The sequence below is a fragment of the Hermetia illucens genome, chromosome 3 (assembly GCF_905115235.1).
Source record: "Hermetia illucens chromosome 3, iHerIll2.2.curated.20191125, whole genome shotgun sequence".
NCBI classification, from domain to species: domain Eukaryota; kingdom Metazoa; phylum Arthropoda; class Insecta; order Diptera; family Stratiomyidae; genus Hermetia; species Hermetia illucens.
In genome coordinates this window covers 17,668,027-17,681,737 of record NC_051851.1, presented here as the reverse complement: position 1 = coordinate 17,681,737, position 13,711 = coordinate 17,668,027, and the positions used below count along the sequence as shown (strand labels likewise).

General features: G+C 47.0%; 1 protein-coding gene across 1 annotated transcript in view; it reads right to left on the bottom strand.

Moving 5' to 3' along the window:
• Positions 1-642: 642 nt before the first annotated feature.
• LOC119653064 (protein O-mannosyl-transferase 2) overlaps positions 643-13,711 on the bottom strand; it is a 108,573-nt gene continuing 95,504 nt past the window's right edge. The window contains exon 13 of the mRNA XM_038057542.1: positions 643-1,417. Coding sequence (XP_037913470.1) covers positions 1,224-1,417 — 194 coding nt within the window. The 3' untranslated portion in view covers positions 643-1,223. The remainder of the gene's footprint in view (positions 1,418-13,711) is intronic.

Below are 13,711 nucleotides of genomic sequence, written 5' to 3'. Positions count from 1 at the left end.
TTCTTTTTCTTCAGGCTTTGTCCCATTCACAGGCAGGGTCGGCTCGTCGTGATTGGTTTCGCCATTTAGCTCTATCGAATGCCTGATCTGGGTGCAATCTCAAAGCTTTTAAATCTCCATCCAGCATATCAAGCCACCGTTGTTTGCGTCTGCCTTTTGGTCGTTTACCATCGACTTCGATGTTCAGACCAAGATTGGCATGTGAATTCCCGTTAGGGCGAATTGCGTGACCATACCATCGAAGACGCCTCTCTCGCAATTTTTCCATGATCGGTGCAACCCCATAACGATCGCGGATATCCTCATTTCGGATGTGATCAAAACGTGTCACGCCATTAGTTCAACACAACATCTTCGTCTGCATTACTGCAAGGCGTCGTTCATTGACTTTTATAGTCGGCCAACACTCAGAACTATAGAGAGCGACAGGACAGACGACATTGCAGTAAATTTTAGATTTGAAACGGTCGTTGATACGTCGATCACAAAGAACACCAGTTGTGGAACGCCACTTCATCCAGGTGGCGTTAATGCGTGAAACTTGCCTGCGGCTCCTTAAAAGATTAACTGGCGATACCAAATTTAGATTTCAATAAATAATAAAATTTTCTTTTATTTAACTAAAATCCATATAATCAGAGACGTTAAAACTATGAATATTGTTAAATCGCTGAAAAGGCTTCGTATGAATAAATAATGTAAGGCAGTATCTTATCCTTAAAATTAACATAAAAAATCTTAAAAAGAAATCAATTCAAATCAAATTTAACCGCAAAAAGTCTCCTAATTTAATCTTTAAATGAAAACAACCACGAGTTATTATTAGCAAAATTAAAAAAGTTTCCTCGTTCGCTCCGACGAGTGTCCTTCAAAAACACAATTTCTCTGCTTATCCTGGCCATCAAGTTCGTAAATGCCAATCCAGTCCCACCCGAAAGTAGCCGCACTCATTTAAAATCCACTGATATAATCCGACATTATTCATTCACCCATTTAGTCCTTAATGCATTCATTTATTCGTAGTTTCATTCTCAATCGGTCTCTCCGTCTGAGTTTGTCTGTTCATATTTTCTGATTTTCATATCCACATTACGCCCGACTGTCCGCCTGTTCGTCTGGTCGTCTGTCTGTTGTTGTCCTTTATTTTTTATGACTGAATATTACTTATGTCCGTCTCTGCATCCGTTTCCATTCGTCCGGGCCAGGCTGCGTCGGCGACCAAATTAAAATTCCCAACTGGACATCCATTTCAGGCCATACATGGTCGAGTTGGGCTCATTAGCCAAGGGTCCGGTCATTCCGTAGGCCAGCGGCGAGAATAGGATGAAGCTGTAGGCGAGGACTCCCAAAAATGCTCCCAACAGGATATGCCTGAACCATGGGCTTAAATGATGTGTCACGTAGTTGTATATCACACCTGTGGATGATATGGGTAAAACCGCATATTAGTTCTGGACGTGGAGAAAAGTGGAGGGAAATTGATAGATATGCCCCTAATTGGTAATTTAGTGAATATGCGAAATTAGGTTCATAGATATACTGAGGGAGAGGTTAGTCAACATAATGCAAACAGGCTTCAAATTAGTTTAATTGTGGGGAATATTTTGCAGCCAATATAACATTAAAAGCCAAATAAACGGGGAAAGGAGGGGGAGAGGAGGAAAGAAATCGAAATTTAACCAAATCCTTAGCACAATATGAGGGTATGGTGTTGGACGCAAGAGACCTCAGCCCTAAAATCATTGCGGGCGATTTCAACGCATGGGCCCTGGAGTGGAGAAGCCGATCGACGAACACCAGAGGTCAGATTCTGCGGGAGTCCTTTGCGGAGTTGGACATGGTGCTGGCCAACGAAGGATGTGCGCCCACCTTTCGAGGTAGAAGGTCGGGTTCGATCGTTGACCTGACATTTGTTAGCATCTCACTGATGAGGGGGATGCTTGGCAAGTGAGTGAGCACTACACCCTCAGTGACCACCAGGCCATCTTCCTCAGCATCAAAAACCGAGGAAGCAATTAACGACGCTCTGGAGAAAGAAAGGCCAAAGCGGTGGGCTGGTCTATCGGAGCTTTCGAGGAGGAGACATTCCTGGCGGCATTGGAAGGGAGCCCATGATCCGGATGGAACAGCGGTGGAAAGGGTCACACACCTGTCTCAGCATGTAACCGAAGCATGCAACGCTACGATGCCACGACGACGCTTGCACCACGGCAAGAGACCAAACTACTGGTGGAACAAGGAGATCGCTGCCTTGAGATCCTCTTGTCTACGAGCGAGGCACTTTCCCACAGGATAAGAGGAAGGCCCGAACACCAGGAGCGTGAGGAGGAATACAGGGATCTACGAAGCAACCTTAAGAAGGCCATACAAAGAAGCAAGCGGGAATGCTACCAGAAGCTGCGCATGGAGGCTAATACTAATCCCTGGGGTATAGCCAACCAAGTCGTAATGAACAAGATCCGCGGGCAAAAATCACCTCAAGTGACATGCCCGCGGCTCTTGTTGTAAATAATTACAACTCTTTTCCCGCATCAGGAGCAGGATGAAAGTGAACACCAACTGGCAACTCAGCAGGACGTCTTCTCGATCCCTGGTGTTACTGAAGAGGAACTTCGGCAAATCTGTAGACGTATTGGGGATAGTAAGGCTCGGGGATTGGTCGGAATTCCGAACAAGGCTCTGAAGATGGCGGTCAAGGCCAGACCAAAGTGATTCAAAAGCACAGTCGAATCGTACATGGCGGAAGGGGTATTTCCCGCCCAGTGGAAAAGGCAGATGCTGGTATTGCTGCCGAAGCCCCAAAAACCACCTGGCGTGCCCTCTTCATATCGCCCTATTTGTCTGTTAGACACCATGGGGAACATTTTGGAGAGGGTGATATACAACAGGCTGCTCCCGTTCATCGAGCTTGCGGGTGGTCTTTCAGAGCGGCAATATGGGTTTCGGCGAGCCCGTTCTACGGTCGATGCAGTAGCAAAGGTCGTGGAATTGGCTCGAAATGCAATGACCATGGGCAAATGCTGTGCTCTGGTGACGCTGGACGTCAAAAGTGCTTTCAACTCAGCCAACTGGAGCTGGATTAAGGGCGCTTTGGCGAAACTAGATGTTCCCGAGACGGACGACAGGCCGAAGGAGAAGGAATTATTGTGACAGCAGGTGTGCCTCAAGGTTCTGTATTGGGACCACTGCTGTGGAGCATAACGTACGACGGAGTGCTTGGCCTACGCGTGCCGGAGGAGGCAACGCTGATTGGTTTTGCGGAAGACCTGGTGGTAGTTGTAATTGCAAAGCATCCCCAGGATGTGGAGCTTTATGCAAATGAAGCCACTCATACCATCGAGTCATGGTTACGAATGGCCAAGCTGGACCTGGCGTACGAAAAGACGGAAGCAGTCCTCTTTACCAACCGCAGGAAGAACAACACGGTTAATATCCGGGTTGGTAATCGTGAGGCCGTCTCAAAATCAATTGTCAAATACCTGGGCGTGATGATCGATGCCAAGCTGAGTTTCAAGGAACACTTGGATTATGCGCGGGAGAAGGCAGCAAATTCTAGCTCATCCCTTGCAAGGATAATGCCTAACGTGGAAGGGCCGAAGTATAGTCGCAGGCTACTCATCGCGGGAGTGGTGAACTCCTGCTATACGCGGCACCTGTCTGAGCGAGAGCGTTCAACCACGCTGTCAACCGGAGAAAGATTAGTACGGCATACCGACCAATTATGCCAAGGGTGTGCAGCGCATTTAGGACGGCGTCGACAGAGGCAGTATGTGTCATCGCGGGAATGATCCCTATAGATCTTCTAGCGGGCGAGGCACACTGGCTCTACGAAAAACGGAAGGCACGGATTTCCGAAAAGCTATCAGAAAAGAGTTGTGTGGCAAGTGGCAACAACGGTGGGATAACTCCGATAAGGGCGGGTGGAGCCATACATTGATCTCGCGTATCGAGAAATGGGTCGACCGAAAGCACGGAAAATTGAATTACTATCTGACACAGTTCCTTACGGGACACGGTGGCTATAGGAAGTACCTGCATCGCTTCGAGTTGGACAAGTCTACCAACTGTCCTGAGAGCAGTGCTATACCCAAGGACCCGGAGCACGTTATGTTCCATTGTCCCAGATTTCTGCAGCAGAAAAGGAGGTTGAACAGCATCCTGGAGGCGAACATCGAGCCCTCCAATCTGGTGAAAGAGATGCTGAAGTCGGAGGAAAGCTGGATTTCGGTAAATGAGGCGGTAGCCGTGGTGCAGACAAAACTACTGGAGTTGGAGCGAGCAAGGAAGGCGGCGTGACGGAGACGCGACATGGAAGAGCTGGTGAAGCGAACCAGAGCCTCCCTCGCGAAGTAATACTTCACGGTGGTCCCGCGAGGAGGGGCGGAAGGGTGGAGGTGGTTTTAGTGGGTGCGAATCCCAGACACTCCTGCAACCTGGCGGAACAGCGTTTTTCTAAGATATCCACCTCTATCCATAAAAAAAAAATTAAAAAAATATATATATTAATACACGGAAGTGTTAAAAAATCTTGGAAAGACACATCCATTTTAACTATGCCGTGCGTATGTCAAAGCTGCCATGGATGGAGCGTGGGATTGGCACCCACTAAAAAAACACCCCTACCTATCTCCTACCCTTGCCCCACGGGACCACCACTTAGGCATTACTTCGCGGGGCGGGCTTGTCTTCCGTAGGCTTTCATGTTTCCAACTCTGCAGTCCTCCACTTCTTTGCTTCCTCCATTTTGTTCTGCTCTTGTGAGTTTGTATTGGCGCAATTGTGTGGATGACCGAAGTCCAGTTTGCCTCCGACCTGAGCATATCCCGGATTAAGTTTTGGCGGCTCACGCCAACTCCCAGGGCCTCGCTCAGGCTTCTTCTCTCCTCCCGGAATCTCGGGCACTCAAACAGCACATGTTCCGGGTCCTCTGGGATCCCACAACATCTGTAATAGTTCGGGGAATCATCCACACCAATACGATGCAGATACGTTCCATAACAACCACCGTGTCCAGTGAGAAACTGGGTGAGGTAATGGTTTACCTCCCCGTGTTGTCGGTCAAGGTATTCCCTAATATCAGGAATAATCTTGTATATCCACCGACCCTTCGACGACTCGTCCCATCGTCGTTGCCAGAGTCAATGCGACTCCTCTCTTGTCATTCGCCGGTGATCTGCTTCCATTCCTGATGGACCCACCTGCCTCGGTCCATACAGACATCGCATCTCGCATCGCAACAGGTCAATAGAGACCATCCCCCGATTACGAACACCGCATCATCCGAATTGGTTCGAAATAGGCTGCATACCTTCAGTACAATCAAACGAAAGTCAGAATTTATCTTCCTCCAGTTCTGTACGTTGACCAAAGCCTCCGCCCACACAGGCGACCCATGCAACAATATAGACCGCACGACCCCAGCTATCAGCAGCCTGCTACATTGTTTTGGCCCACCTACGTTCGACATGGTCCTTTGCAGCTTTTTCACAGGCGTGCGATATATGCCCTTTGAAACTCAGCCTGGCATTGAGAGTCACACCGAGGTATTTGATGATCTACTTTGGACGATCATATAGTTTCCAACTCCCAGACTAATCGTATTTCTTTTCCGGCGAATTGTAATGAGGTTTGCCTCCTTTTTTTCCTCCCCGAGGCTCAATCCCGCCCCCTCAAGCCAGGACCTCACAGCCATGACCGACTCGGTGGGGTAAACACATCCCCCACATCCTCCGCAACGATCACTATGGCCAGGTCATCTGCAAAATCGACCAACGTGGCCTCCTCTGCTGCGAGAAGCAAGAGCATCCCTTTATATATAACGTTCCAAAGCAGAGGACTCAACACCGAACCTTGTGGTACCCCCGCTGTAATGATGTTTTCATTGGGCCCGTCGTTCGCCCCTCACCAGAGAGCTCTCTCCAACAGGCAACTCTTGATTAGCTTAGCCAAGTAACCAGGTCCATTAATTTTGGCCAATGACTCCTTAATGCGGCCTCAATTGGCGAAATTGAATGTATTTTTTACATCCACAGCACTTGCCAGAAATCATTGCCTCTCGAGCCAAGTCCATCACTCTTCCCACCGCGTCAACAGTGCAAGCTTCCCGGAACCCATATTGTTCATCCGCAAGACCATTCCCGTCTTCCACGATTGGGAGCAATCTATTGTGCGCTCCAACATCTTTCCCATAGTTTCCAACAAACAAATAGGATGCTGGGTCCCCCGGTGACTTGCCGGGTTTGGGCAACAACACCAGTACCATCGCCGATCCTTCCGCAGACCTCCCAAAGTTTCCCATGCGCCCAGAACATCATTGGCAAGCGAAGGAATAACTGCTAGAATATGGACATCAGCTGCACAATCTTTTCATCGACTTTAAGGCCGCCTATGATAGCATAGCCAGAGTAGAATTCGGTATCCCGACGAAATTAATAAAACTGACTAGGCTGACCTTGGCCAATGTGAGAGGCCAAATAAAAGCAGCAGGATCACTCTCGAGACCATTTGACATCAACAACGGTCTAAGACAAGACTTAATCCAGCCCGGAAAGTCGAGAAAGGCAATATCTATGGTAGTAAAAGAAGGCAAGGCAGGCCTGAGATAGAGTGATGGCGTAGGTCACGATGACAGACAGCTTTTAGGGATATCGAATTGGTGGCCCTCGGCGCGAAAACCCGGATGTCTGGAGTTCGTAATTAAAGTTGATGATGATGTGTTATAACATTATCGCTGATCTTTCGCTCTGGCCTAACTGAAAACCCAACTGGGAAATTCCTCTTCAAGCACCGTCTGCGACTGTCCAGGGATCTTGAGTCTAGGATGTTACTATGGCCGTAGGGCTCCACTGCACATCCAGAGTCATGAAGCCTGACAGCACTATACGATACAGTAATAATTGGGGCACCATTTTTTCCAAGCGAAGTTGTTTTGGAAACAGCGCGCCAACAATGATTCCTTCTGCCACAGCTTACGATCATTGGTAATAGTCACTCACTAGGGGAAAATAGGAAGCATGTTCAATCGACCTTGGAATACAAACATCTAGAGCTCATTCCTAGGGGTCTTGGTCGTCATGAATGTTTGTATTCTTCTTTGTGTTTGTCTCACTGCTCTGGGCTTATCACTCACTAGCTAGGTATCGTTGTTATATGCTCCAAAAGATGGAATGGATAAAACGTCAATGCTAAGCCATAATCAAGCCCCAAAACCCCAACTTAGGGTATCCACCGGTGAGTATCCACAGGAACAAAGATATGGCCATCAATGGTGAACTTTAGTCATCTGGTGCCCAATATTCCAAACAGACATATTTAAAGAAAAGGGACTCTGTCGGCAGCACATCTAGCACAAGGATGCAGTTAGTACGAACTGTTGCAAAGCAAGGCTTATTCATAAATAACCAGTTGCTTCCGGACGAAAAACTTCGAAAAAGTTACTAAGCTGGTGTTTAATTTTCAGATGAAGGACCAAATGATGTTGAATTCTTAAGGGCATGGATGCCATCAAGTGCTACAGCAAGAAAAGGGATGATACAACGAAAGTTTTGAGGTTCGGTAGCGAACACTAGCTGCGCCTTTTCAGGCTACTGATTTGGTCAACCTGTCGTCGTAAACTAATTTCAGAACTCGCCAAAAATCAAGTTTAGGAGGATGCGTCATTTGTGCCGACGATGCACCAAATTGGATGTTGCCCGACGCAGTAAAGGCAGTAAAGGATCCACTTTCACTGGCTTGTCTAAAATCTGGAAATTCAGTTATCTCTTCACCAAAATCAAGTTGAGACTGTCTCGTGCTAGTATGGTCTCTGTGTTGCTCTATGGAAGTAGCGCGTAGAAAGTGGCCCCCAATGTCACTCGGAAGCTCCAAGCCTTCGTCAAAACTTATCTGCATGGTATGATTAGAGTAACCTGGACTGATGCTATTACAAATGGAGAACTTGGTCGACGTACAGACCTAGCACCCAAACACGATGTGATCAGAAGGCAGAAATGGCAGTGGATAGGTCGCACGTGAAGGAGAAACGAGAATTCTATTGCTGACGACGCCATGCAGTGGAATCCACTCTTTCCCAAGATGGGCGGCAAGTGGGTTGCCCCAAGGGCGCTTAGCGCATAGCAGTAGAGAAGGAGTGCAGGCGTCTCAGAAAATCTTGGAGAGGAAATGGAGCACATTTTAGATACTCCGGAACGACGGCGCCATATATATATATATAATCAGTTCAAGATCCTAGCAACAAATGAAAGTCTTGTTTTGCAGCCTGAGATGTTTAGAGCCGGCTTTTACTGTCCCTTAAGAGAAGAGACAAAAGGATCACAGTAGGACATCTAACGAGTGTTACTCCTGAAGCTATTTCCTCGAAAAAATCGGCATACCAGGTTCAGCTGTCTACCGCCAATGTCAGGAAGACGTGGATACGATTTCGCAGTTTTTCGTTTTAATTAATATAATCTCATCGTATATCTCTTCTCCCAACCCCCGAGAAACCTTTGGCCCCGTGCGGAATTATCCCCTTCCTTTTCGACGGGGCCTCCATACTTCAAATGTCCAACTTCCGCTTTCCAATTTATTTCAATCTGCTCTCAATAAGCATAAAATCTGTTTTCTGCTTAATCAGAAATTTATTCATTAAAAGTTAATATTCAACGCTTACACCGTATAAAGTACTCTCTGCATGTCTCTACAATAAGCGTTCTTCGAAATAATTAAACATAATTCCTTTTTTCACTGGTTAACCTGCACTTCATTCTGAATACAATTACACCAAGTTGCATAATACCACAGTACACATTACCAGGAAAAAGATGGAATCTCAGAAATACCAATTGGTAAAATGACATGCTTAAACCCCCATCCCTGGCATACCCTCTTGATCCCAAATACTAATATTACCTCTGACCGCAGTTGCCAGCAGCATCACGCCGATACGACCCACGTCAGAGAGGTGAAGGCGTTCATTTTGTTCGTTTTAAACGGTGAAAGGAAAATAATACTGTAAATACACATTTTACCATCGTCATTTCCACATATGAGCTCATATGTGCTAGGAGACGAAGGGACACGATACCAGATATTCCAGAAGAGAGAAAAAAATCATATTTGCATTGTGAGTGGATTTCATTTTAGCGTACAGTCTGGACTGAATATTTAGGATGAGCCAGGAAATATATGGTAGGAAGGGAATAATATCTAAGGAACTAAACTAAGTATGAGAGAATATACCGTCTCTGTCCTAACCATTGATATCCTACTATAGAATAACCAGCATGGATATTTGCAACTTTTGACAATTTATCATTATTCGTGGTAGGCAAAGTCTGCACACTGGTGAGAGAAGAGCCGAAGCAGCAGCTCAGGGAACCATCCTCACTGCGCTCGAAAATATGTTAATAGGACTCCAATCCGAGGTGGAACAGGGACTACGTGGCCAATCGAGAGCTTGGTCTTTAGTGTGCGGACTCTAAATTCCTCTAGTTTCAAGTCAGACGTTTACGCTGGTTACGGGCTGGATGAAGATATAATGTCAGGCGCATCATCTGACAGCCAACTGCTGGCGTCCAACTAGGAGGCAGTAGTTGCCGTGGTCAGTATGTCGGTGCCAGCCGTAGCACCACTGTCCTAAAGCTAATAACAGCGGCCTCCGAGAGCATGCGGACTGTTGTCGAGCTCGAAGTTGGAAGTGCCTGCCACAGTACCCCTTCTCCGTAACTGCCAACATCGAGAGCCCTCCAAAAACCAGAAGTCAATAAGAATGTTGGCTCCCGAAAGCCAGTGAAGAAGCGCTTAAACCTTGCTCAAGAGCCAGGACGAGAAGGCCATACATATTCCGAGCAAGATGCAAAAAATAAGGAAACCGGTACTGTCGCCAAGGGAAATGAAGAGGACCTCGCTGGAATACCAGGCGATTGTAGAGGATTACAACAACAAACACCAGGGGAACCAGCATTAGGTGAAATCTGTTGCCTTCTAGTAAAATCTATCTCAGGACTAGATCGGACAACAACACAAAAGAAACAGAGTGTGCAAGGACCGAATAATAGCCCTTCAGTTACGTGGCCATAAGTCACTCGGTGCTGCCGGTTGATAATTTCGCTAGCAGCAAAACTAGAGCTGAATGGGGGTAGGACCAGGGCTAGGGTCAGGCTGTAGATAACCATCTCCTACAAAGGAAGCAAGGGGAATATACCACCTGCTTCGATTCCTGTCAAGTGGTCTACGGATTCCAAGGAACAGCATGCGGGAACCAATTCTCCAGGGAACCTTTACTACTCCGGATAAATGGAGATTGCCTAGAAACACTGGGAAAATGGACTATAAAGTGCGGAGGCAGTAACGCTTCGCAAAATCAAAGGCCTCCAACAAGTTCTTGGAGGAAATAAAAATCGACGGCCTGACGGTGGCTGAAAATCCCTCTCTACAAACAAATCATGCTGAGTATAGCGCAGATTGAAATGCGACCCAACTAACTTACTCTCCTTCCTTCGAGGGGCAAACATTGACGTCGCAAGAACACAGTCTATAGTCCTAGATCCGAAGAAGCCAAAATAAATATTACAATTTATTCCATAACACAAGGGACACTGATTGGGACAGACCTAGAGCATGTATCTTCGCCAGAAAGAGCCTATATACCTTGCTATATCCCGAACTGAGTTCCAGCGACCGTGGTCTAAATGAACCAAACGCGAGCCGAACCTATGTTCATCTTCCTGATTTACATAGTTCACGACTGATCAGCTCCACCAAAAGAACTACAAGATTTGACCACCACCATCACAACAAAAAACGCCAACCTGTTGAAATGCTGCCACGGTAATCCAATCAAACGCGGCCGCTTTGAAATCAATAAAAGAGATGAGTCTCGCTTTGACTTTATTATTAACCTAACGGTGTGTAACAGAGGCAATACACCCACCTTTCATATCCCCAGCTCGGAGAACTGTAACGTAACGTTTGGAGAAGGCCTTTAAACTACCCTCCAAGGCGGCAATGGGAATTTTAGGCTGGAGACCCGGGTGTCTGACCAGAGATACTTCTCAAATCACAGTTAGATGCTTTTCTGTCCAAATTTCCCTCCTGGCCTACTGGGGTCTCTGAATCGACTGAAGGGATTTGCTCAAGTCAACATTCCGGTGATCCTAATGGTAGCATTGACCCGACAGACGAACTAGTGTCAAATGTCAGATCTCCGGAAAAAAACAGTCGAAACCAGCTTCAAAGTCTCGGCCGTGTTGGCATAATCCCACCGTTTAGTTCGGACACGGATTGATTTGGAGACGACAATCGACCTCCCGCATGACTAGCGCAGCGGCACTGGTCTATACCGAGTGCAGTCTCAGCATTCATACCAGTGGATGCGAGGTCTATCTAATATTGGTACCCACGAGGATTGTGACTCCCAAGTATGTCACTTCTGCAGGTATTTCAAATTTACTCTGCTTGATTTTACTAAGGGCGAACGACGTAGGTTGCATTTGAGGGTAACGGGTTTCTCTGTTGAAACCGTAACACCACCTTTAAGATACCGTGCATTTACGATGGGCATGCGCTCAATATTCCGCTGCTCATGCTCACGCCGGCTGTGCCCCTTCAATGACAAATTAGACCCAATAGTTCATCCATCATCAGGTTTCATATAAATGGACCTGCGATAGATCCCTGTGGGAAGCCATGCTCTACATTAACCCACCCACGCTCACTGAAACCTTGGAGGAATGTTGGGGGTAACCGCTTGATCAGAGCCGTGAGTAAAGAGACGCTCCACAGTGACGGAATTTCTCCTGAGCTCTGGTCGATAGTGACATATGATACGGATTCTACGGATATTAGAGATGTTTCCCTCCGTTATGAGTCAATTCAAGGAGGCGCGGTGAGAAGGTGTGGGCTGCAAGGCGCGAAATCGGCATAAATTCAACAAAGAATCTGATGCTATTTGTTGCCAAAGCAAGGATACCCAAATTTTACCCCTCGCCTAAATGAATTAAGACTGACACTTTCCATCAATGTGAATTATCTCGGTGTGACCCCGGATCATAAGTTAACTTGGAGACTGAACATAGATATCAGTTTTACGAATGCCGTGTGAAATGGAGTCTTTGACCGAGGATGGTTTTATGGAAATGCATAGACGGTGTTCGTCCCAACCTGACGTATGATTCTATTAAGTGGTCGACGGTGCTAAGCAAGAGATATAACCTCCTCCCCTTGACCTCCACATAAAATACGCTTTAACTTGCAGTGTCATCAAACTACCTGAGTTCGGATGATGGATAGCAAAGCCTTGCGATCATAGTAATATCCTAGACGAAATACCTCAGAAACACCACACGCAAGCCGCGCTTCACGAGGAATTCTGCTGCAGACAGAGTGGAGAACCAGCGACCTGTTGTACGGCTATGACACAGGATTCTTGTCCAACGAATCAAAGATGGTCTCTAGAGTTGTTGCGGAAGTTTTGTCAGATACACACCGTGTAACCGAGTCGTACGATCATCAGGGATTCGCTAGTTTATTCCAAGTGGAGTTATCCATCAGTCCGCTGCTTTGCACCTTTGTACTTAGTGGCGACACCCTCCACGCTGGTGGAATGGAGCAGGGAGGCGTTTAGCTAACTAAACGCACCCTCAAAGTCAAGAGATTGAGCTGACTAACGGACTGGCTACACGAGGCTCTGCCCTTGGCAGTCCCTCGGTGACACAGCCAGATGGCGGTAGCCCGCCATTTGCGCCAAGTCTAGAAGGATTTCGCATTTTTATAACGAGGCCTGATCGTGAGAGCTTTTGGGCCAGACGTGAGCAAATACGTACAGGATTACTACGGTCTGCACTTCGCACTGGCCTATAGAGACCGCGAGACTCGACATACCATATAAACCACATTACGAAGGAGAGAAAAAAAATCCTCGGGCGCTTTCTTTGTTATTGCCCAGTTCTACCTAGCTAGAGTGTGGAATCTAGGTAAACGATTCTTTGAGATCTCAAAGAGATCTTTAGTCGTAGGGTAGGGGAGCTGCCTGAGTGTGCCCTCCCATGACCTAAACCTACTGAAGAAGCAACTTCGTCGACGGTGAAACGGCGATCTTACTTCAAAAACTCCTTAGCTGCACGGACGTTTTCGTATATGATGGGAGCTCGAAGACATCTTTAGAAAAACTGTTTTGCCACTCGTGGTTTTAAAGAGAGTTTTCGCCTCGAATTATGCCCGTCAAGGTAATAAATTTTTTGAAGTTTTCACTTTTTCCCATGTCAAAACCCTTATAATAATTAGTTGTCAATTGGGTTTTAATTGACCGACACCAATCAAATCGAGCGCTTCGCGATCTCCTGGATGTGCGTAACAAGAGACGCGCTGACATCGACCTCGGAAGAGATCACCATCTAATGATCGCTTACGTTCGCTTGCGTGTTGCCTCTGCCACTTCCAGCAGGTTTTAAGAGCTCCGAACCCCCAAGTTCAACATTCTATGATCCACCTGTCCTTCGACAGTGCAAAAGCCATCTTGCTGATCGAGCGACCCCGAAGGGGGGTCATAATATCTGATTGACTACGGAATGGTGGAGCCGTATCGATGAATGAAAGGAATCAAAGGCTTTATTGACGCTGCGAGTTTTGGGGGGCGTGACGCAATCGAGCTCCGATACCGAGCGAGGGAAGCCGAAGAGCCCAAAACGCAATGATTTCAAAAGTGTATATGACCTGTATGTGACCGACGTTA